At 39.3% G+C, this 26,515-nt stretch overlaps 1 protein-coding gene across 1 annotated transcript in view; it reads left to right on the top strand.

Annotated features, from left to right (window-relative positions):
- galt (galactose-1-phosphate uridylyltransferase) overlaps window positions 1–24,430 on the top strand; it is a 33,039-nt gene extending 8,609 nt beyond the window's left edge. The window contains exons 7-11 of the mRNA XM_083929997.1: window positions 4,537–4,659; window positions 12,192–12,324; window positions 14,536–14,619; window positions 22,269–22,423; window positions 23,627–24,430. Coding sequence (XP_083786123.1) covers window positions 4,537–4,659; window positions 12,192–12,324; window positions 14,536–14,619; window positions 22,269–22,423; window positions 23,627–23,701 — 570 coding nt within the window. The 3' untranslated portion in view covers window positions 23,702–24,430. The remainder of the gene's footprint in view (window positions 1–4,536; window positions 4,660–12,191; window positions 12,325–14,535; window positions 14,620–22,268; window positions 22,424–23,626) is intronic.
- The last annotated feature ends 2,085 nt before the right edge of the window (window positions 24,431–26,515 follow it).

Below are 26,515 nucleotides of genomic sequence, written 5' to 3'. Positions count from 1 at the left end.
TCATGCCTTAACCTAACCAACCCAACTAACAAAGGCAACAAGCATGCTTCATTCAGAGGCAGAGAAAGGCGGTTAGTGACTCTGCCATCGCAGGAATAAAAAATGGAGTGGAAATAATAAATCACAATGAGAATATTGCTTACTTAAGCGATAAGTAGACACATTTAAATGTAGATTAAAAACAGAAATGATGGTAAACAGATGGAAAACACTCACAGTTTTCAGATGTAATAAGAATAGCCTGTCTCATTCACGCAGATTAATGCTGATAGTTTTCACTGAGTATTTTTCCAAAACGTTTAAAGGAATAGCTAGACATTTTTTGGAAAAGTAAAATTTTAGATTTACTGCCTACCGACACCTAACACAACACATCAAAGCTCTCTAATAAATAGGTTAAACCTCATTTCTAAAATGTTACGTTATTGTTTTCAGAACAGTGTCTTAATTATCTGTGCTGTGCACACATCACCAGTGTTTACAGCTTGCCTTTCATATTGTGTGTGTAAAGGACATTAAGCTATTGTTAAATTGTTATTGTAACTTAACAGTCCTGTTTAAAATCCTCGGGCTTGTCAGGCACTCAGAAACAATGACCGACTGTACTTGAATCTGTGTGGTGATGTGCTTAGGCTGTAATATACAAATTAACAGCAGAGGGCAGTATGTGACCTCAGAATAACCTGGTTTTAACACTGCAAAGAAGATACAACCACAGGATCATACAACCACTGTAAAGGGAGAAACCTTTTGGGTTAAATGCCCTCTAATATATGTATACAGGTGCTATTAAAGTCTTGTTTGTGTTTGTATAACCTTTACAAGATCAAAACAATCTGTGCTTTGTTATGTGTGCAGTTTAGTGTTTTTTCTCCTGCAGTCCAGACTACCGTTTCTTAAGACATCAAAGTCCAAGAAAAGAGTAGTGTAAATGTGCAACTGTACAGCCAGGCAACCCCTCCAGGCCATAACGCACAAAGCATAAATCTCAAACTTTGATGAATAGCGAACAGAAAAAGTTCATCATGTTCTGCAGGCAGCATTGCTTCTGATAACTTGGTCTGCTGTATGTTTTCATGTAAGTGGAGGAAGGAAAACCGTATGCCCTTGGAATAGTAATACGTACTCCAAAGTATATGCGGTATTAATTCTGTGAAGTGCTCACAAAACTGTGTTTGAGAAGAATTACCTCTCAGGAGCAGACAGTTATTGAGTTAATATTGACTCCCCAAGTATGTATTTCACTCTTGAAGAGCAGCACTTGGAAGCTGAAGTCAAAAGAGCTCATGGTGTCATTATAGCTGTTAAGAGTTAGAGCTGTTATTTTCAGAGGTTCTGTCTTGTGGAAATAGCGTATATACTTTTCTCTTGTGTATTTCTTTACTTTTATCTGAGAATCAACAGTCTGCTTCTGGATAGATGAGAGATCTGTCTGTGTATACAAAAACACAGGTGCACAAATAGAGCTACAAGTACAGATGCTGGCAGGCGCGCAAACATATCCACACACACCGTCTGGCATGACTGGGGGCATGCAGATGAACAGTATTTGCGCATATAGTTCATACATTAACCATGTCTGTCGCTTTCTGTCTTTCTAGGATTATGATCAAAAACATGGTGCAGCCTTTAGCCATTATTCAAAAGTCTTTAATATTAATATCACGCTAAGCCGCTCACATTGCAGTAACTGTGTACGGAATCTTTCAAATGATGCGATCAAATGGTAATAAGTCACACCTTTTTCAAAAGATTATTTCTTTATTGCATTTGCTTTATTGCATATTAAGTATTATTCATGAATCTAAACTCAGGACGATACAGCTACACAACATGTGCCCTAGAGGCAAGGCCAGCAGGACACTGCCTGAAAATTGCCTGAAAATTAAAAACTGATAAAGTTCTTTGATCATTAAGAGGACTCTTTTTACATTTTCCCCAATTAAGTTAAAGCATTTTCCCCCGGTTTTAAAGGAGAAAAACAGAAGTTATAGGAACTTATGATAGTGTGATTCCTTCAATGCATTTCGTGCAAAAACGTGGAGTGTTTAATCAAAAAACAATTTGCCATGCAGCCTAGAGCAGTGCTCCTTAAAGCACCAGAGAATGCCTCTGATTATTACATTGTTCATGCCATGGAATATTATAATTGGAAAACCTACTCCTGATGACAAAATATATGTTACTTAAAGTAAAACTCTACTTTTACAACCCTAAAAGCTCTCTAAACAGTGTGAAAAAGGGGACATATTATGCTCATTTGCAAAACATGTCCTCATACTATCTGTCTGAATATACCTGTATTCACTCTCTGTCTGAAACGCTTAATTTTAGCGCCTGTCTCTGAAGCCCCCCAACCGAAAAAGCCCAGTCTGCACTGATTGGTCAGTGTTTCAATGTCTCCTGCAAAAAGGTAGTTTTCGATTGTGTGGACGTACCCAAAGTGCATTAGCTAACAGTATTTATATAGCACTTGGTATATACTATATACTGCTTTATATTTTTTTTAAAAAGACATGGTATCTCACTTTTTACAATGTAGGACCTTTATTGCCTAGCCTGTATAATATGTAAAACAATGAAAAGAAACCAAACTAGAGAGGCCAAAAGAAAGACCATTGTGTGTTCTAAACACACACAAACTGCTTTGCTCCTCAATGCAGCAATAGCTAATCAGTATTCTGGTGAATGTATCACTCATCAGATGATGAATATGTATTACACACTTCAATACAATTAAGTTTTGCATATCTGCATACACTTGTGTCCATTAGTTTGGATACTAATTATAACAAACCCATATACCTCCTATTCAAAACCCTAGCAACTGTTATGTCAGGTACTGATTTCTCATGCAGCAGTGAATAGAAGTCATGAACATGCTAGAGTGATTTGGCACTCCTTCCCTACATTTACTGCCATTAAAATGCCATAAAATGCAAACATAAATAATGGGGATGTCTGTTGTGATGTTCACTGTTTAAGGACAAGGAGCTTTTCCGGAATAAAGTAGTATTATGAAGCTAATTTTACAGCCTAAAGGTGTTTTCTCCAAAGCATGATTGAAAATGAACTGCTGTAACACCGAAGACTGTTTTCCACAAATTCAAATTAACCACATCTCATCTGTTTTAGAGTATCAAACTGTCTGTTTTCTCCAGGTTGTTTACTTTTCCAATCACAGTATATACCAGCATCTCATTTTAGAGAGAATTCTGTCTGCCACGGAATGCCAGTTGGTGGCTGATGAGAGGAAAGTTTCCACGATATGTTTGTGTCAGGTGGATATCAAAACAGGTGTTGGTTTTTTTTTAAAGATGCTATTAATCACAGTCAGGAAGCTAATTTGGTCAGTGAGTGTGTTTCTGTCTCTACGGGCTCACGGAAGAGTGCTCTGACATCTCATTTGTTGTGTTGTTTAACCAAAATGTTTGGCACAGCTGTCATTTAGTGTGACATTAACATTATGCATGGAATCATTTGCATTTGTAGTGCAATGTACTTATTTCCCTTATTGTAAGTGGAGACAATTTTATTTTATTACCTGAACTTTACTTAATCAGTCACACAACAGACCGTCCTTACCAAAAAAGGGCCATATAGGTTGATTGTGCATACAGTTTAGACCCATAATAAAGTTTGCTGTTAGGCAGCTGCCTCTAGTTGCCATAGTAATTATTGTGTGACTAAGTAAGAAGTAAAGCGATGGTGTATAAAGAGCGTCAAAGTCTGCGTAGGGAGGAGGTCAGGTGTTGGGTGGGTCAAACAAACACACGACTAACTCTAATCACTGTTAATATGTTACAGTGTCACGTACCAACTCATTCATAGACATAACTACATCACAGACGTCCGGAACATCCAAGTTGTTGCATTTGGCAACATTAACCACGTGTTTAAAACTGCAACTGTTCTCAACCTAAATTAGAACGGTCATTTACATAATGTCAATTTAGCAGTCATCGGCAAATTACCTAGTTCGTCATTTAGGTATGAGGATGTGTTGGACACAAGCACGGACAAAATAAAAAAATACAGAAAGTTTCTCATGGGAAATAACCACAGCTCTTCCCGTTTTTGGCAGAAAGTATTGTTTTCATGTACTTTCGAATCTTCAGGCTCTCTGTAAGAAGCTGATTGAGAAAATATATTTTCAGGGCCAGTGTATGGAACCTTGCTGCTCATTGTGATTGAGTACCTATCTCAATTACATATAATTGTATGTAGGCTGATTTTAACACTGTATTGAAATAAATGAAAGCCAGTGGCTGCAGGGGAAAACCCATTTATCAATCTAAAAAGTCTGAATGGAAAAAACTTGAAACCAAGAAATCTCTGCACCTGAGAAACATTCATCCATTGAATGTCATTGATGAATAACCCCAGTAAACTACAGATTTAATGAGTACAGTTGGAATTAGAAACAGAAAAAAACAGTACATACACACAAGCACACATAACTAAGGTTTTCAAGATTTCTGTTGTGTCTCATCATTATCTTCCTCCATTTTCTTCCTACTTCCTGTAACATCATAGGTTTGGGCCAGCAACTTCCTGCCTAATGAGCCGGCTCTGTCGGATCGCTGTCAAAGGGCCTACTATCAGAAACATGGAGAACCGCTGCTGCTGCAATATGCCAAACAAGAGGCTGAGAAAAAGGTAGGTAAAAAGCCATACACATATACACTCAAAGGCATTCGAAGCTAAATGTCACCGTCATGAACTTGTATCATCACTTGTTTCACTTTAGCTAAGCTGTGCAGCAAATCTGGCAACTCAGGCTATGGAAGGCAGACACAGTGAATCAACCATTAATTCATGGCTTAAAAGGCCTGTTTGATTAAATTAAGTGCTTATTTTGAATTGCCCAATTGATTACCTCACTAAAATTTGGATTGGATGACCATATGCAATATTGTGAATATCATTTTTAACTGACTGTGTGATAATGGATTAAAAGTTGCTCTGAATGCAAGATTTCGGCAAAACGTTGATATTTTTTCTCACCATAACTACCCTCTTTGCCTCTCCCTTCATCTGTCCACTTCCACCATTTCCCACCATGCTTATCTCTCTTTCTATTACTTCATCTTTCCCTTTTTTTTCACATCACCATACTGCCTGTCTTTCAGCCAGTGAAGCGTCTCACTGGACAGCATATATGCTCATTAGCATAATGCTTCAGCATCCATCTTTAACCTGCATGAAGATTAGGAAAATCAACTTGTGTGTGTGTGTGTGTTTGAGTGATTTTCCAGTCATGTTTGTGGAGCATCAGCAGCAAAAACCATCAAAGACATAGTCTAACAGAGCACTGAGCGCATTAAGTATCTTGGCAAATGTCTAATTAGTAAGCAGACATAGGTGGAAACCATGAAGGAACTCTCTACAGGAGAATTAATCTTGAACCGGGAATTCTTAGCCTCAATACCTTGAGCTGTAGAGAGATGGCTTACTAATGCTACTTTAATATTTTATACACTCAATCTGAGGTTATATTTGAAGCTAAAACCTTTCTTGAAACTGGGTTCACTTATGTCTATCCTGTGATAGGCCAATCAAATGTGCTGCTAGTTTATTCTGTTCTAATGAGATTAACTGGCAACACTTCGTCACCTCTAAGTTGTCCTTTGAGTTAAAATAGCAATGGACACATTGTATGTTTTAGTTATTTAGGTTACACAATGATCATTTGATGTTACTGTGCTACAATACTGCCATTTTCTCAGTGTTTATTTCATCCAGACCAATTGCCTACAATACAGTTGTTAGCCCCCTTGACGAGAGTTACATGTGAAGATCAATACCACTTTCAAAAATGATTGGTCGGCTACGATTTTGTCAACAGATTATTTAGTTTAATCAACAGATCTGTAAGTTTCTTCACTAAGAATTGTGTAAAATTGCCACTTAAAATGTGCTCATAAATTTAAGGAGTCAGCATGCACAAACAAATTACCAAAACAACAGATTAGTCTGAAGTTAGTTACAGGTTATGTCTTTTTTGTTTAAGCCGTACAAAAACAAAAAGTGAAACATGGGTTTATGTGGAATTAGCTAGCAAGCTATCTAATAAGCAAGCTGTTTTTTTCAATTGATCATAAGCCTGCCGGCTGCTAAATGAGTAAAATTAAAATACTTCATCCATATGCGCTTGTAACAGTGTAAGAGAGCACAGTAATATCCATGTAAACACACATTTCAACCTACAGCGGATCATAATGTGTTACATCTGGTATCTACACTGGGCAATCAGTGGAGACTCCGAGAAGTTTCATATGAAATATCAACTTCAACTTAACTTCACAGTAGCTATACAGCTATCAAGCTACAATAAAACCAGGACAGAATTAAAAGATTCTTTGAACATCAGAGAGGCTTTGGACAAAGTAAGACCTGACACTTATTTTTCTGTTTTTCTTTTCCTGCTACAAATCACAGCTGTTATTTCTTGCCGATTAGCCAGACTGAAAAGCTACTTACTATCTCAAGGAGAGGGTTTTTTCTACTCTCTTTCCACTCTTGAATCACAGCGGGTCATTTTGAATGACTACAAGAAACTTTTTTTTTTTAATTCCTCATCCAGAATAGTTGGCACAGGTACAGTGGGAATGATGGTAGAGTATAAAATTAACCAATGGCGTAGGCGTAAGTAAGACAGAGTCAGAGAAGCAAAGCAATGAACGGAGAAGTAGAGGGAACAAAATAATTTACACGAGAGTGGTAGAAGACGAGTGAGGACAGAAACAGAGACACAAAGTCACACAGAGATGTGGAGGTAGGAAGGAACAGAGAAATCAGACAGCCACTGATTCATTCAGGGAATGAGCTGATACCTGGTCTACTGGGAGAGTGTGTGAGAGAGAAATGGGGGGATAGCATTAAGGTCTGGAGAAGAGCAGAGTAGACACTTGAATCTCCTATACGGCTGCTCATGGGGAGTGACCTTTATAAAATCAGCGTGGAAGCACAAGTGTGTGTGTGTGTGTGTGTGTGTGTGTGTGTGTGTGTGTGTGTGTGTGTGTGTGTGTGTGTGTGTGTGTGTGTGTGTGTGTGTGTGTGTGTGTGTGTGTGTGTGTGTGTGTGTGTGTGTGTGTGTGTGTGTGTGTGTGTGTGTGTGTGTGTGCGTGCGTGCGTGCGTGCGTGCGTGCGTGCGTGCGTGCGTGCGTGCGTGCGTGCGTGCGTGCGTGCGTGCGTGCGTGCGTGCGTGCGTGCGTGCGTGCGTGCGTGCGTGCGTGCGTGCGTGCGTGCGTGCGTGCGTGCGTGCGTGCGTGCGTGCGTGCGTGCGTGCGTGCGTGCGTGCGTTTGCTTGCAAGAATGCCTTAAACTACTTCATCTTGTCCTCTAGTGAGTGTGTGTGCGTGTGTGTCTCTTTTTGCTCCTGTCTCTCTGACCCGAGGTTAGGACCGTAAATTGGCACACTGCAGTGTTTGGAGGAGTTTCAATTGGGGTTCAGCTCCTTGGTGACACTCTTGACTTTGAAACAAAAACTTTCCGAGCTAATTGAATCAAACTCTTTGAGATCTGCAGTCTGCAAGGTGTCTGTTTTAGGACATCCTCAACTTCCCCTCTCTCTTTCTCACTTAACTCCATCCCTCTTCTTCTATCTCCCTCTCCATCTTCCTTCTCTCTTATTTTTCTTTTCTTTATAAGCCTGTTATAGATTGCAGAGGATGAATATGGTGGGAAAAGGGTGTGATGAAGGCTGGAATTGAAAAGTAAAAGAAAGCTGAAATTAGACTTTAAAAGGAAGTGTTATGTTTAATGTCAATGTATTCGATAACAACATAGAATGTTTCACTTCAAATGGTTTCACTAAATACATTCACATAACATTATTACAATGTCTTCCATTTCATTCCCAGCTCATTTTCTTTCTTTCAAACTATTTGTTGAAATCGAAGCTATAGTCAAATAGTCATTGCACCAGGCACTAAGTATAATCCTATACTGCAAGTGCAGTTCATTAAGAGAACTGAACACTTTGGGATTCAGTTAGATTACTCTGTGTTTTCCTCCACGGTTATTACACTACAGCATTCCCTGTAGATGCCTTAATTATGCTCTTAAGCCTGGGCAAGTTTGTTCAAACCTCTGGGAGATTTATGGCCTAGGATGCCCTAACACACTATCTTTGCTCTGGTGTCTGGTTACAGCTAATCAGTTTTTTTTTTTGTTTTGTTTTTAATGTCCACACTATTCACACAGTACGCATATATTAATATAATTGACTGGCATACTGTATAAATGTACAATAATAAAAAATGTAATAATGTCAAAAGCAGGAGATGGAAGAATGAGTAAAAAACCAAAACTGACAATACTTCGTTGATAATTGTAAAATAGTTTATGAGAAGAAGACGCCCACTGTTTTAATATAGAGACTACATGCAAATTACCGTCTAACAATGCAAATTTTTTTTTTTAGCTGCAGTCAAGCCAGAAACCTTCTTTGGTCACTTGACACCCAAGTCAGACATAGGGACACTTACAGCATGTGAAAATATGTGCCAAATTATGGAACAACTCAATTTCTGAGGCTAGAGACATCGAATGTGTTCACATGGACGTGAATATCCTGTTAATGATCATGTTATTGGAGTATCCCATTTATGAGTTTAGTCATGTAAACACCATACCCCGAATATGATCATAACTGTGATAAGCTTCATGAATGGGATATTCATGTCGATATAAATACATTCATTGTGATGGCAAAAAGGATTCCCAATACCATACATACTTCTGTTGATAGAAAACTGGAATGCCCGGAGGAAAACCAGAGTATACATGCAAAATCCACACAGCCATTATGCCTCTGCTCAGGTTGAGTTGGGATGAGTTCTAAAATGATGTGAGGCCACTGGACTCCCATGTACCAGTAAGAATGATAAAGGTGTGATTTGTGTCTTGACCTATGACCTATATAGAAACAAAATCTATATACGGGTCTTTTGTACGGTTAGCTTGCCACACTTGGTTCATACCCAGCACTAGCCTGGCTATTGCCAGACTAAGTTCAATCTACAATTACATGTTGGTCTGGGAAGGCTGCTCTCATTTTCTTCAGCAAGAGGCCGGCATAGTTCAAATGGCTGCACGCGATTGCACAGTCCCTCAACCAATCAAAACAACGATCCGGATGACATGCTCCATTCGTTTGGCCACCAGCAGTACGAACTTTTAGATTAAACTTTTACCAGAACGAGTCGGCAGTAAAGCAAATACATCCATTCTTTGGAGGACTTGTTCCAGGGCAGGTTTATGCAAATCATTTAAAACTGCAGCAACAGTGGCCATGTTAATTGTAAATTGTAAACACGAAACTGCTTGTGTCGCTTTTCTGTCATCATCGTGTTTAACCAGCCAATAACGTGCCAGTTGAAAAAAGCCAACTTGGTGATTGGATCCAGAAAAATGGGATAGGACGCAGGAGGAATAGACCTGCCCTTTTCCAGACCCTTGTGCAGAGCGAATTCAAATCACCGGCAGAAGGGGGTGCGGATACCCAGTCTAACCCAGCACACTATCAAAGATCAACAAGCTATTTTAGCACTACCGCTAGCTAGCTTGTTTACGTAATGCTCTATTCCACATTATATGATCAGTTTAGCACTTTAAAAGGCATTATATTAACTCATTCCAAAAAGTCAACACTAACATGTTCATTCAGGGGCATATTGATATGTATTTGCTACATTAATGTGAAGTGCTAGCTAAACGACCTACCTGTATGTCAGGCATGTATACTATGAACTGTCAAAGTTACACAGCTACCATGACAATTACCTAGCCCCTTTTAGCGCATTGCTTTGGTTTAATCACACATTTACTGTGTAGTTCAGTCCCACCACTTTTCATCATCAGCAGGCAGCTCTTTTCAGCAAACTAGCTGTGACAAATCCACAGTATATCCAGCATCAGACAGCACACAGACAAAGTTATCGCCTAACCGGTGAGTGGATCATATACCAGCCAAAAGCCAGACATTTCTTTTAGGAGTTGGTGAATACCAAACCAGAGCTATAAGTTTTCACTAAATATTTGACTTGCCTTCTTCATGTGGCCAAAAGCACATGAATGTCAATGAAGCTTTCCCATAGGTTTCTGAAGAGCCAAAATTAATCTCAAAGTGTGGTGTGCTTGGCGTGGCCATCTTGGCAGCGCCTGATGTTGCTTAGCTCCCAGCAAATCCAAAAGTTGGCAAAGAGGTGGAGTATGGCTTGAGCTGATGTAGCCTAGTCTCCTGTGACAGCACTCATGTGTCACTTAAAGGGGCCTTCCCTTAATTTTGCAGAACTTTAAGCTTTAATATAATTAAATGGGTGAGTTATATAAAAATGTATCTTCCATAATGTTGTTAAGAACGGGAAAATTAGCTATAGAGATTTAAACCGTTTTTTTGTACAATATTTTTCACTTTTGTAAAGTTGGGCACTTCCACATTGGCTTAATTTTCAGCCCTAGAGGTTGCTGCTTGGCGGAAACAGGCTTTATAAGGTGATTATGTGTCCGGACTGTCTATTTTGCAGCTTGTTGTAGGGTTCTTGTGCCCCCAAGTGGCCAAAAAAATCAATCTATACAGCTTTTAAGAAATGCTCTAAGGGTGATCGATCCGGCTGTTGTTTATGCTCCAAGGCCTCTACACACCAGCTTTTCCCTATCAATTAGTGATCAGACTGAGGCATACAGGGAGTTGTGTTACGAAATATGTTAAGATGCAGTTGCTGGAAATCCAATGCAAAGAAAAACAACAGAGAGAGAGATTGTCCTTGCTGTTTTGTGGATTAGTATGAAGCTCTATCCCATCAGATTCCAGCTGCTATTTAAAACACACTAACATACACACGCACACACAATTACGCACACACACACTGGGCTAATCTATTTCTGATGGATTGAATTACCAAGGTTAGGTCATGTTTGTGCCGACTCATCTGCTTGTAATAATTAAGGTTCTGACAAAGTCTGCATTGAAACATTTGTGATAAGACTTATTGCTGCTAACAGACAATCCTGACTGACATGTTTTATTCCCATTCTGAACTCAGTTTGTTGTAAAATAAGAGTGTGCTCAGTCAATCTATACAGTTACTTAGTATTCCCAGTGTTATTCATGTTGTTCTCGTCTGAAAACATGTTGCAAGATGACCTAATAAGCCAAAGAAGTCCAATCAAGTTCATGTATTTATTACCGTCTTTCTTTATTTGTATATGTGTGATCATTATAACGTAGGTCAATGTCCATGAAGTAGTCATTTCATCAACATTCAGCTTTGATACAGTTTACACTATCATACAATTACCTGCAGCCTATATGAGCTGCATTGCATTTTTATAGTATATATATATACAGTATATACAGTGACAAAAAAGAAGAGACACATTCAGAGCATAGGAAGTGTGAGGGGAGAAAAACTGTCAGAAAAAGAGCAGACATAAGAAGAAAAGGATAAAATTAGAAAAAGATGAGACAGCCAGTCAAGTAGTAGCAAATATTCTGAATCCAGCAGTCCTCTCTAGAGTGGAATGTTAGATTTCATTGATAAATTGCCTGCGAAGACGGCTCTAACCCGCTGATGCTCAGATTGTATTCACTAATTTATTCACTAATTTCTCATTTTCTGTGTCAGCTTCAATGGCTCCCCTTGATTTTAACAATTCAATAAGTTTAGACGGAAGCAGTTTACTTAAAAATACTTAAGTGGAAATTTACTCATGCGCTAAAAGCAACAAATATCACCCTTGTGGCGGCACTAAGGTAAAGTCAGTAGATCACAGAAGTCAGTTGTTGAGCCAGTTCAGTCTAGACTTACAGACTGACATTGCCATAGAACTGTGCTGCTAGCATGCCAAAAAATGTTTGTTGTTCGATCTTCCCTGTCCATTCTCAAAGCTCGCCACTCAACTGGTTTCAGACTGTCATACTGGTGACACTTAACTACTTCTACTTTTTTAATGTACCATCTCTGTTGAGACAAATTGAGTGAACTGTAAAACATATTGTTGCTTCAGGTTAAGCTATGAGCTCAGATTTATAGTAATTTGCCTCCTCTGGAACAGTACCTGACTTTCTATTAGTATTATTGACTTGGCTTGAAAAAACATCACAGTTAAGCATGAATTCCATAAATCACTGCATATATAATATTGCCTCCTTAAACAATCAAAAACATTTGTCTCCCCTCAAGGAACGTGTGGTGGTGGAGAGTTCTGATTGGCTGGCGGTAGTTCCATATTGGGCGACGTGGCCGTACCAGACGCTGTTGTTACCACGACGACATGTCCTCAGGATCAATGAACTGACAGCAGAGGAGAGGGACAGTAAGTGTGAAGATTAAGACTAGTTTAAGGTAACTCAGTGTTACAGTGGGGAACCTGTGTGTGTGTGTGTGTGTGTGTGTGTGTGTGTGTGTGTGTGTGTGTGTGTGTGTGTGTGTGTGTGTGTGTGTGTGTGTGTGTGTGTGTGTGTGTGTGTGTGTGTGTGTGTGTGTGTGTGTGTGTGTGTGTGTGTGTGTGTGTGTGTGTGTGTGTGTGTGTGTGTGTGTGTGTGTGCACAGTATTTCTTATCAACTTCCATGCTTATTCACAGCACATAAGCCTTCCAGGGGGAAGAAACTCATTTTTACTTACCAGTCACGAGTCAATCACAGCTGTCTATCACAATGTTTCACCTTGTTTTTAGTATCAAATACTATTTTAAACCAAACCTATCAGAAAAAATAATACACACATCAGCATGATAAGAGCTACCGAAAACAACAGAAACAATCTTGGCCCATGTCCCATTGACTAACATGGAGGGACCTGTACTGCAGCCAGCCACCATCTCGTCGTTCACATCCCTTTCTCCCTATCATTATGGTTTTTTAGGGACTCTGGTAGATGATGTTTTATTGTTACCACAGAAAGAATTATCCTTATTGAGGAGACATGGTGGGATTACCTACCATTGTCTCTCTAGGACAAGCACCATTGCATCTGTGAATCAACTATGTACTCGTTTGGAAAATGCCTCTTGACAGCTGAGAGTCTGTTTAGCTTATTGAGCTTCTGTGTAGTGAAGGTGGGAAGCCCAAAGCACATAGATTAGATGTATCGGTTGGCTAGATCTCCTCATGAACATGAAACATGGCTTGTTACCACTGTTTCACACTGAACATGGGAGAATAATCTACACAAAATAACAGTCTGTGGTGCCAGCAGCAGTTTGAGAGAGAGAGAGAGAGAGAGAGTGTGTGTGTGTGTGTGTGTGTGTGTGTGTGTGTGTGTGTGTGTGTGTGTGTGTGTGTGTGTGTGTGTGTGTGTGTGTGTGTGTGTGTGTGTGTGTGTGTGTGTGTGTGTGTGTGTGTGTGTGTGTGTGTGTGTGTGTGTGTGTGTGTGTGTGTGTGTGTGTGTGTGTGTGTGCGTGCGTGCGTGCGTGCGTGCGTGCGTGCGTGCGTGCGTGCGTGCGTGCGTGCGTGCGTGCGTGCGTGCGTGCGTGCGTGCGTGCGTGCGTGCGTGCGTGCGTGCGTGCGTGCGTGCGTGCGTGCGTGCGTAACAGAACTGCCACAATGAGAGGTTGCCTGTTGGAAATTTGAATACAGCTTCACATCGAACCACGCTACTGTTATTGTTTCTTTCGACAGCCATCCCTGGAGAAGGCATGAAAGGAGCCTATCAACATATTTTTTCATGTAGATGTTTATTAAATTAATATTCCAAATACCCAATGTGTTACCCAATTTATGATAATGGATTGGATTTATATGGCGCCTTTCTCAGTACTCAAGGTGCTTTACAAAGTCCAGGTTCCATTCATTCACACAGTCTTACTGTACATGGTGGTGGTAGTCACAGCTGCCCTGGGAAAGACTGACGAAAGCGTGGCTGCTAATTAGCGCCTACAGCTCCTCCGACCACCTCCCTAAACATACAGCAGTCATACACATTCACACAAGGCAAGGTGGGTGAAGGGTCTTGCCCAAGGACATTGGCTGACCCACTATACAAACTGAGCCACAGCCGCCCCAATTGATTTGGGGTTGAGCTGTAAATATGAGTTGTTGAATAAAGATGTTGTGGAGTAAAGATATACTTTTTTTATATAAAGTATAAGCTGTTAATGATTATGTAAGTATGACCTTTTGCAGTGGATCGATTAAAACAGTTGCTTTAAATTTGAATCCTTAATCTGATGCTTTTTATCTGTCAGTTTGAGAGTCAGATATAAACTTTGTGTGTTTGCTGTGCTACACTTTCTGTCTCTGGTCTGTATTCAGGCATTTTGTTTCATTTTTCTTGCCCCCTCAAGAATAATAAAGGTTTCATCTTCAATTTACAGCTTTTTAAGTTGTTCTAGTTACATACTCTCCTTTCTCAATCCTCAGTTAATTTTTCTTAATTTTTATTCTTACATGCCCTTGCTTCAACTCCCTCTTCTCTTGTATTGTATTATTAACAATGCTCACCAACAAATATATTCTTTCTCCTTCCTACCCCCTGTCCTCCTGTTTTCCACTTCATCTCCCTGTCTTCTGTCTGTGTGTATTTTAGGCCTGGCTGACATTATGAAGCGACTGCTGACCAAGTATGACAATCTGTTTGAAATATCATTCCCCTACTCCATGGGCTGGCACGGTAAGACAAAAGAGTCTGATGTTTTAAAGGAAAAGTTTTAAAAACCTGTTTAAAGTCTCTTTTGTAGAATGACAGGAGGGAGGGACAGATGGTGGGAGAAATTCCATTTTAATCTAAATACTGAAAAAAAAAAAAAAACTGTGGATGGATTGGTGAATTGGAACACAAACACTGCTACAAACTGCAGGCACATCTTCTACTTCTAAGTGTTTTTCCTCTCAAGTAGAATTTTACATTAGTTCATAACATGCACCAAAAAGGCATTGATACCACGCGTGAAAAATCAAGTAGCTTGTCCAATGTCATTGGAACGATGTATTTAAATTCAGGTGCATGCTGCGTTCCCTACACATTAGAAACTCTTTCGTTTCAATCCAATCTCTGCTATAATAAATTGGCAAACAACAAACTCTCAGCTTTGATGTCACAAACGTATTACCACTTAGGTGCACCACTCAGACAGCATATTTAATGTTTTTTTTTCATGCATCACCACAATGTAATGCAGGGGTTCTCATAGGTTAAGAGCACTCCCAGTGTAATTCCAGGCTCTTAAAGTTGCATGGGGAGAAAAAAAAACTGTTGAGCTGCGTGTGTTGAACAGCATGATGGCTGATATTGAGCAGATATGGAGCAACATTAACATTTATTTGGAGTCCTTCCAACGGGTGAGTTTTAATCCAATATAAACTCTTCTGTTTGCTCTTTTTTGGTCTCTACCAACTCCTGAGGGAAATACCAGGATCACTCCCTGCTAAATGGTCAATAGCTAGTTTCTACTGTAATTTTGTCTGCGTACCATTTGATGCTTGGGACGGCATTGTACATCAAGTTTTTCTACTTTGTAGAGCCGAGAGGAACTGCAAACTAAGGTGATTAACGACACCATGAGCGACACCTTTCAATATTGCTGTCATGAAAATATTGATTATAGCAGCTTTAAAGCCTCTGAACACCCACTCAGGTGTTTCAGTTATTCTGGCTGATCAGACCTCTGCTTGGGTTAAAGGTGGGCAGAGCTTTGATGGTAATATAATGTATACTGAGGTCACAAATCTCCATCCACCAATAAGATTGATATAGGTGTAATTTGTTAAGTTGTAGGTGCAGCAAAGCTTACAGGATTACATTACTTACAGGAATGTCAATCTAAAACAGTATACACACCCACATATTCCCAAGAAGAGGACTAATCAGCCTGATTAACTGAAAACACCTGTGTGGGTTCAGAGCCTTCAATGTTTACCCAATTTACCCAACCCACTGTCTTTTAATCTCTTATTTTTGCTGGATAGTTTATGCTCAAAGGAAAAGTTTCCCACTTCTATTTGAATTAGATGTATTTCTTATTCCCTGCCAGTCCTTCCAGGTGTTGTTTGTATTTTATTTCCCCCAGAAGGTGACTCACAAATTCATATCCCCAGAGAAGATCTCTCTGAATGTAAGAATGTTCTGCTTTTGTCTGCTGAACTTTGCTGGGCCTCTGGTTCTGAGAAGTTATTTGAGCTTGAGAAATAACTGATGCATCAGATATGTGCATTTTACATTACCCTAGCTTTATATTAATATCAATGAATAACATTGGGATTCATGACAATGTTATTTATTTAAGGAACGTATAACTTGAGATAATAGAGCTTAAAGCACTGAACATGAAAAGACTATCTACACACTACACTGCACTACACTAGAATATGGAGAAGTTTATGTTGCTGTTTTCAATGTTTGTTGCCGTTTCTCATTCTGAATGTGCTCACTCTCACTGTGTGTCTGGATCCTTCGCCCATTCTCCTGTAGTTCTCATTACTTTTGCATCACAGCAAAAATACCAGTCAGAGGAAATAAAATAACTAGTAACAAGACAGAGAGCCAGTGAATGATAATCAAGTAGATACAAACAAGATACAAACAATGCCATGAGATCCACCTTTACAATGAGGGGGAAATGACCTTCTCATTTTGACAGAACAATGAAGAGTAAAAAACACATTTGCATAGATCTCAGATGATAAAATCCAAAATAAATCTATTTTGAAATACCTCACATTACAAGAGTAAAGATGAGGGTATAAATGCTCATTTAACCATGGCCAGGCAAGGATTTAAATTACCTGCTGTGAAGAAGCAGTTTGTACTGACACACAAAAGACTGCAAGCCTTATAAATGTGTTTATCATCAAGACATCTGTTCCTCTTTGAAATTGAAAACTCCGCCCAGGTATTGGCTGGTATATACCTGTACTGAGATAGTGAAGGGAAATACCTATTGTTAGCATTGTCCTGCAAACTCCTCGCCGCAGTTTTCAAACTGGAACAAAGGTTAGCATAGTGCAATGATGCGATGAGTGATGTGTGACAGAAAGGAGAGCCATGTCATCACAGCTGAGTGGTCATTTTGTTCTTGTAGAAGCTAAAGGTTGCCTGTTCAGTGCCTGCAGTAGTTGTTTCACGGAGTTGTTTCACACAAAGGAAACCTTACTGCTCACTGACTAAGGCATTCTTATTCAGGATGATGTACAGTCTGGGGACATACACACTGCAGCATGGCTCTAGATGCACTACCAAGATAACTTGTACTTATGTAAGGCTGATTTCTCTTGACAGACATTAGGCCTATTTCTGTGCTCTTCGCCTCTGTGTCCAGTGTCTTGACTCATGGTGTAGTGTGGGATAATTGGATAGGTTGAAGATCAGCTGGGCTGTTACATTCTTGATCAGATCCATATGATGTTACATGCAGGCAGACCAGCAAGGAGGGAGTTACAGTATCGTTCACGCAAGAATCTGCAGAAGCGGGTTGTCACAACACAAGTTGTGGATGGGAGACACCTTCCCTGGAAGGAAGAGCAGCTCAGTCTTGTCCAGACTGAACTGCATGGAGGTGTGTCAACATCCACTGAGAGATGTCAGCCAGACACGCAGGGATTTGTGCTGCCACCTTAGTTTCAGACTGTGGACATAATTAGTTGTGTGTATGTGCACAGCTCCGTTAGGAAAAGCCATGTGGGTGAATAACAGAGCGCAGTGACTTAGTGTACTGAAAGAAAATATGAGATGATTTTTAGATGCAGAAATCACGGAGAAAATAAATTTGGTAAGCAAGAAGATCCTCAGGGCGCTTTGATTAGCACCATGGTCTTTCAGCTGCACGAAGGGTGGTTCTGTCAGTGCGTACTAAGTTAGAAACGGAGCTAGTTCAGACATAGAACTTAATTACCACAGAGTTGCCTAGCTTTGAATTAAGAGAACTTTAATAAATCAAAGGAATAATACCTTTAAGACCAACGGTGCCCGTCCAATCAGAGGCAACCTACTTAATAGTTTTAATGAAAACAATTCTTCAGGCTGTATATACCTCTCTCTCACCAAGCGCTGGACACAGTTTTTGTGCTTGTGAACGACTTTTCTTTTCTTTTGTTGTTTTGCCTTTTGTTTTTTACTCCTCCAGTTCGAAATGATGAGCTTTTTGTGATCTCGTTCATCTCTCAAGAACAGCCTCAGGCTATTGAGGTGTGCAAATAAGGACTAACAGTGAGGTTGAAATTACTCCTGTGAGAGGGAGTATCCAAAATTAAGTTAGTTGAATTTAAGATCTTTGAATAGAGACCATTTGTATTGATTATAATGTCTCAAATCCATTCCAGAGAATAAAGTGCTATAGCTTTGTGAAAACCTTTCTCTCCCTGACATGCTGTTGCCAGTGTTGTGTTTTTTTATTTGCAAGGCAGCCCACAGGAAAGATTTTAAAAATAAAGATGATAAAATCAAAGTGCAGTGTGGAGGAAAGGACAGAGGGCATGAGAGGACACTTTCTTCTTTTTATTTTATCAGACATCAAATCTTTGAAGTAAAATCTAAGTCTAAAGCTGTCTGTGGTGAAGGCTCCTGCAAAACGTGTGTTAAGTTTTAGCTTTAATCTTGTCTGTATTTAATTTTTTAGATAGAGGCCAAAAATCATAGGCCATGTTACAGCAATGTGTTGAAGGTCATGTCAAAACCATAGCCTCTTTATAGAGATTAGCGACAGCTAGAGAGACAGCTTGACAGCTCCCAAATAGTGAAGCCAAAACGTCTCAATCGCCCCTGGTGGCTAGCTGCAGTAAAGCTCATAAACTGGGCCAAACTAAATCATAAAAGTACACAAATACATTTTTACCCAAAGATGATTTCTGCTGATGTTTGTTCAGGTGTTTATATTTCTGATTAGTTTGGTGTTAATAAGTTATTTGATGTTATGAAATGGGCTGGAACATCATGCTAGACTCGCTTTTGGGCGGGTATATGGGCGGGTCTTTGATACCGCCCGATCACTACTGTGCAGACTCTGGCTCCAAAATTACAAGATGGCAGCACCCTTGTCCGGGATATTTTGGCTTCACTTTTGTACAGTGGGAGGGAGTGGAAGCCAGTCTCGGGTCAAAACACCCAAGGCTACTATGTTCTGCCAGAAATCTCTTACACCAGTGGCATACAGAGGCATGTTTACTCTCAGAAAAATAAGGAAAAAAGTTGTTTAACACATATGCAATATATTACACTGCAGTACACAGCTTTTTTAGTTTAACATTCCATGCCAATAAGAGCTTAATTAATTATTTAATTTGTTACTTCTCACTGTTGCAGCAAATGACCGTGAATATTCAGAATTGCCAGAAGCAGTTTAATGATTCTCTGACAATGTGGAATGTAACATGTTACCCATTCTAATGGACTACTTTCTGATGTTTCTATTGCGTTTTTTTGTAACTTTCAACTCCCAAAACAATGATAATTTATCTTATCAAAGACTAAGTAAAAGGAGACTTCTGACTCTCATCCACACACACACACACACACACACACACACACACACAGACCTGGCTCACATAATGAGTTGCCATATCTCCCCATCTGTGCTTGTGCTTCATTCATGCTTGTTTCAAAGCAGCCAGCTTTATTTTTAGGCTAGGTGTTTTAGCGGAAGTGTGGCCATAGAAGTGGCTGGATGTTGTTTGAGTCACCTGGGAAATCATGGATTAGATAAACCTACCTGCTTATCCCTTCAGGAGGAAAATACACAACACACTGTAGACCGTATTAACTGGCTGGATGAATTAGGACACAGACAGAGACATGCAGGGGCACAGAGGTACATACATCTCAACATCCTGGATATGTGGAGGTAATAGAAAATGCACAACATTACGATTTCTCTCTCACTGTGACACCAGTAACTGTTAATGGTGGTCTCCTATTCAGGGGTATTTGTATTTTTAAGTTTGTTATAAAACATGCACTTCCTTGTATGCTCACATACATGCAGTAGAACAAACGCACCCAAAAACAATTGTGGGAAATGGTCTACTAATAGGAGTATCTCCCTCTATTCATTCTTTATCATGTCTCTTTGGTTCTTTTCTATGTTCTTCCTTTTTCTTTTACCATACATTAGTTTGCTTTATGTCGACCTCCTGACATCTTTATCTGTGTCTGATCAGCCCCCTATTGTCAGGAAACTGCGCCTTAAGTAGAAGCTTGTATTGTGAATACAATGAATCTATTTTTGTGTGTTTTAAAGAGAGATATATTTCTACTTTCTACTAGCATTTCTACGATTTCTGATCACCTCATTACCTCCCACTAAGAATAGAAAGCAACACAGGCAGTCTCGTATGTAAATGTATCGGGTGTGATCCTATTATGAGAAATTAGAGAGTTTTTTTCATGCACTAATTAGCAAGTTTTGACATAGAGATGATGACAAATCATAATTAAAAAAAAAACAGCAAAAGATGATGAACGCAGCTGCTATTCATAGAGGACATGAGGGGTCTCTAGATACTCAGTAGGAAACTTAAGTGAATCATATGCTTTGGCCTTTACCAGATTTCAACCCAGCTGAACACCTGTGGATGATTTTGACACATTTCAACTCACTTGGTGATGGGGTATTTATATAACCTAAAATAAAAGTATTATGTACAACTTTCAATATTGTCTGTCCTGCAATCCTTGATTTAGACAATTAGTTATAACATTAGAGCATTAGTTAAATGAATTTTGCGCATTTCTCATTCATCTGTTTGTCTAATTCTATATTGGTTACACAAACTAAACATCACAAACTCTGGAGCTCTTTAGCCAAACCACTGAAACCTAAACTTTTAATTACTTATAGTTTAATACGGATGTGTTTTAGAATGAAAACACCTAGGTCAGTGTTATCTGGTAGAGATGGGCATTTCAAGTAAAAATTCTAGACCCCTAACAGGTAATCAGACTGGAAATTTTTCAGCAGCTGTGAAATAACAAACAGCCTTTGAAAGAATGGATCATCAGTTCCTCCTCACAAAAAGTTATTACACATGTAAGATCATTGCTCTTCTGCCCACAGAGTCAACACTGGCTGCTTCTTCAATTCACCTTGTTAGCTACCCGGCAGGGGGCTGTCTCGTCTGTAGCTTAAACACATTAATGAGTAGAGGGCCTTGTTCATCTGGTGTAGATGGCAAAGAGATAAATACGCTTGTTGTGTACTGATTATGCATATCCTTGATTAGCCTTTAGCGTTTGATTGTGCTTCCATGTTTGTATATGTGGGGGGGTGATATGTAAAAATGTACTGGCCACAATCAGCCCAGCAATCACCGATAGTCGATATGAGGAGCTCTTTTCCCAAACGCTATAAATCCATTTTAATAGTTTTCAGGAAAATTAAATTTTTTACCTACACCCACACATTTGGTTAATATTCAATTTATCTTGTCAAAATGGTTTATGGCTCAGTCTGAACATGTTGAACGCTGGACCAAACAAAAAACTCTCGCGCTTCAGAGCGCCGCCATGTTGGATCGCATAGAACGCTCAATGAATTCTGATTGGTCGAGAGGACCTATCGCATTTAGGCTAAAAATAGGTTTGGCGTTTGTCGCGGTTTGGAAAGGAACTGCATCTTGCGGACCATTTTAAACAAGGAAATATAGCGATATGGCATGAAACATTGATGAAGCAGTGAAAAGGTTCTGTATACAGCAAAGTGGCGTGACAAACTCATTTTTTAAAAATTTGGCTTTTATCTCGTTTTGGAAAAGAGCTCTTCATATATTGGTTCCATCACCCAACCCTGGTGTGTGTTTACCGGCCCTCCAAATGTACAGCATTAATTGTGTATTTGCAATTTTACTGCCTTTTGGCACATTGTTATTATTATGTATGTATGTATGTAACAGATAATACACAACACAATGTCCTCAATCAAGCATTAGCAAGTCCTCCAACAAGTTCTTAATTTTTTATATCAGAAAAACAAAGGTGTGTTATATCGACCGTACCACGGCCACTTACACAGGAATCCTTTTTTCCTAAGTTTTTTTTTCTGTCAGATTAATTCCTGTTTTTTCTGTATTGCCAGTGTGACTGTGGCTTACCTACACTTTAAAATACCTTGCACACTGATAGAAAACAATGTTAAACCTATTGTTGGGAATTATGCCTGGTGTCTTGTTGTACAGTTTTATAAGACAATCACAAATAGGGTATCCTTTCTAAGATCGTTAAAACCCTAACCCATTGGGATAGTCTTTGCTGACCTGTGTGAACACACAGCTTCTGAATTACTGAGTAAAGCTGGTTCTGTGTCCCCTGTCTAATGTCTCCCTCTCTTCACTCAGGAGCCCCAACGGGCCCCCTTTTAAAGGAAGACAACTGTCATTGGCAGCTTCATGCTCACTACTACCCTCCTCTGCTGCGTTCAGCTACAGTCAAGAAGTTTATGGTGGGGTATGAGATGCTCGCCCAGGAGCAAAGGGACCTCACCCCTGAACAGGTGAATAATGTAGCATGCACATGTGCAGCTGTTTACTGTACAGTTATTAATTTGTTTATTCCACTGATTTAAATCAGTAAGATTGTACGTGCAATGTCATGTGATTTCATTTGGAAGGAATAAGTTACTTTACAATATTACTGTCTGTGTAGCGTAATGTGTTACTGATTACACTACTTTTATGTAACTTTTACCAAAACGCTTAAGTGTATTGCAAATCTGTAGAGAGTCCCATCGTCTTCTCCTATTACCCCTTTAAGTTAGAGTGCCCAGACTACTGCTCCGAGAGTGCGGTGCTCTGAATAACCGAATGGTCTAGCCTCACAGTGACTTTTTAAGAGCACATCCAGTCAGCATTACTGGATCGATCTAATGTAAGTTACTTGTTCCTAACGTTATCGTGAGCAACATATGAACAAGATACCCCAATCTCAGTGCTGTATAAAGGCAGAGTAAAAACACCTGGTAGTATTAATAACTAGAAAGGTTTTGTTACCTACTGATGCAGCTTAGTAGAAAGAACAATTGCTATCACTCTCTGTCTTCCCTACATGTTTTTACTCTTATTGCCTTTATAAGTACAGGCACTATTCAAGTGCTATCCTCTTCCTTCGTGCCATAAAGCGAGCCTCAGTTTTCCCAGGAGATGGTACCTGGTGGCAGACAGAATTGCATAGTGAAAATTAGGCTTATAGGGTACCAATCTAAATGCCAGTGGGGTCATTATTCTATAGCTATTACAGTGTCCAATCAACATTTACTTCATAATGATATATATGTATACCCATTTAGAAAAAGTAGAGTATGACTCCGCAGCCATCACAATCATGACAGTAGGCTTCTCTGGGGGATCTTTTTTTCTGGTGGTGGCGACACACTGGCGCAAGTGGCACAGTCTGGATGAATGAAAACAATTAACACATAACTTTGGGTGGTAATGCCTTAGTTTTTTGTAAATGTAATGATATTACTGTCAATCCTTTTATTTCTCTTTAAAACTGTATAACTTCTTGGGCAGCCAGTGGCACATTGTTTAGAAGGCTGAAGGTCCTCGAGGCAGCCGCCACGGGTTCGACTCCGACCTGCGGCCCTTTGCTGCATGCCCCCCCCCCCTCTCTTTCACCCCGTTTCCTGTCTGTCGTATCTAATCCAAAAAATAATCTTAAAAACTGTATAACTTCTATGTTCTTGTATTTTTTTTAGGCTGCTGAGAAGCTGAGAAATCAACCGGAAGAACACTATAAAACCAGAGAGAAGCTGGAAAAATGCAAACAGTGAAAAAAAACAACATGAAATGATCCCTCGTATTGGATATATACGAGGGATGTACCGCTTTTGTTTTGGAAGTACCATAAAAATAACAATTAAACTTCATGATGAATGTTCAAGTGCCTTTGCCAACACAGCAAGATATTCTTACTTGCACAATATACAGTATGTATATATTGTCAATACATTTCTGTATACACAAAGTATTGGGATCCTTACTATAATTATGAAATGGACTTCAAACAAAATGGGCTATGGAACTCCTCATCCATGTTTTAGGGAGATAATGAGAGAAAATTATTCTTTTTTTCCCCTAGCTGTCCCTTCTGTTGAAATTAAACAAACTTTGTTTGTTGTTTCGTTGGAAGCCTTTCAACCACAAAGCTTCTTCTTCCAACAACACAATGTTATTTGTGATTCAAATGAATGCTTTTTTTTCTTGTGAAGGTTTTACATGGAAAATAATTCTTGAAGTAGTTAACTGTCAGACAACTTTTAGTCTCTTATGTGAATAAAGGATTTAGCATTTACCATGTCATCTGTTTACGTTAATATCTATTCTATCGTATTATCATGAATAAACGTCAAGTTCACTTCAAGACATCCTTATTAGATAGCTCCACAAATTCAGAGTTTGAAATAACATTGATAACAAATGTTACCAATGTTATTAAACATTCTTAATTTAAAATTAAATTAAGAATGTTTGGTTTGCTTTAGTGGTGTGAACACTACACTCCTGTACTGACAAGATGTGATAATTTAATAACTTATTTGACATTAAACCTGCCAATGGGTGGTGTAAAATAATGCTGGATCAAAGGGTAATTTCTGTATTTTTCAACCTGTACCATAATTCCCCTTTAAGTGTTCCAAGTAAGGGGGTATGAAAGGTGTAGTGAATGGCTAATTAATGAATGAGGTAGGGATTTGGTGGAAACAATAGGTTTGAATCTTTCAGCACCATGAAGAGACACAGCCTGGGATTCAGTGTTTCAGAACCATGTAGAGATACTGAGATAGAGGCAGAAACATAGACTGTATGTTAAAGGATGAGTTCTCATTCATTTCAAGCGTTAGGGTTAGAACCTCATGTACTAACCCTTCATTTTAATATTTCATTAGACTGTACCTTCTTTTGTCTCTTTTTTTTTTTTTAATCCATTGTAAAATGTACGCTTGTCCCACGTCACATTCTAATTACGTAATTATAATGAACTACTAAAATTAAGATTTGAATATCCCCTGTATCTAGAAAGATTTATGCAGGGAAATCAAATAAATACTCTACAGAAAACCCCCGAGGGATTACTGAGAGCCCTGGAGTGCAGCAAAGACCCAGTGAGCAGGATGATTCATGTGGATTAAGATACTTGCATCTTCCAAACATTTTACATGAAGCACTACAAGTGAATGGGTAAAAACATGTTGACTTGTGTTTTTTTTGTGATTATAAATCACGCAAATAAAAATGGGAAGGTAATTCTTGACATGTTAAATGAGGTGTGCTCTCACAATGACAACAGCAGATGGTAGTGTTGCTTAAAAAGTGAGGCAGAAGAGCTGGATTTAGGCTTGGAATCTGACTCTGCTTTAGTTTATACCAATACCTTTACCAAATGGGCTCTATAGCTGTAAACACCACTCTGTTGCATCCAATAATGCTCAGATGTTTAGTGCTGAACTCTATAAACACACAGTTACAGTGTCACAGCATGACCTGCTCCAGTTAACGTCCAGAAAATCATTGTGTCTTTATAGAGATAGCAGTCTGTTATGTCATATCTGTGCCATACAGTATAATGAATAATTAATACATTAAAACACTTGAATGTACGCATACAATACTAGAAAACTGTAATTTTATAAGGCTGGGGGTCTCCCATCATGATGCTGTAAGCAAGTACTGTATGTATGTGTGTAACATGTAGGGGGTTAGTAGAAAAGAAGGCGCAAGTGATGAGACTGCATTATATAACAAAAAACAAAAAATAAAATTCAGTTCAGCCAGGGCATGAGAAGCCACTGATCCATTCAACTTATCAGACACACACACATAGAAATAGGGGCAAACGAGGCATCCTTATTTGTTTCACAGGTGAGACTTGGATTTAGGGTTGAAGTAGTTTTAGGTTGGGGTAAGGGTTAGTGTTAGGCACCTAGTCATGATAGCTGCTAGAAAACTTCTATCACTGATCATCTTTACAAGTGTTACAAACTAGTTTGATCCAGGGGTTTAACGTTATGGCTCCTATCGCTAGTCCTAAACTGAAGTGAGTTGAAAAGGGTGGAAATGAGGAAAACACACATAAGGGCTTTATTTCCAACATCAAAGACAGAGTAGATTGAGGTAGGTTTAGATTACAGTGGTAGCTGACAGTTGGTAGCTTAGCTGCATAGCTCGTCCTCCAACCAGGCCCCGCCTAGTCTCAGCTTTCTAGAGCTGTGAGGTTCGTCCTTCACTTCAGTTCAGTTTAGGTTGGTGATGAATGGATCCTCAAAAACAAAAGTGCAAATGTCCATAGACTGGAACGATGTCTGTGGAGTGGTCTGAATGGCCTTCAACAGCGACCCTCTCCATGATGCGTTCATGTCTGCCTCGTTAACTTTCTTTCCACCAGTCCCGTTCCCCAATGGCTCCAACCTCTCAGCCTGAAAGCAGATCACAAGACATAAAGTATAGAAAAGAAAGAAGAACACAGGGGACCTAACTCCTAACAACAACTATAGAAGAAAAAATAATTATTATACTAATAATTAATTATACTAATTTGAGACACCAACTGCAGATAGTAAGGATTGGTAAGCACACCGTACTTTTTA

The sequence above is a fragment of the Echiichthys vipera genome, assembly GCF_963691815.1.
Source record: "Echiichthys vipera genome assembly, chromosome: 16".
Taxonomy (NCBI): Eukaryota; Metazoa; Chordata; class Actinopteri; order Perciformes; family Trachinidae; genus Echiichthys; species Echiichthys vipera.
This window is presented reverse-complemented; position numbering and strand designations above follow the sequence as displayed.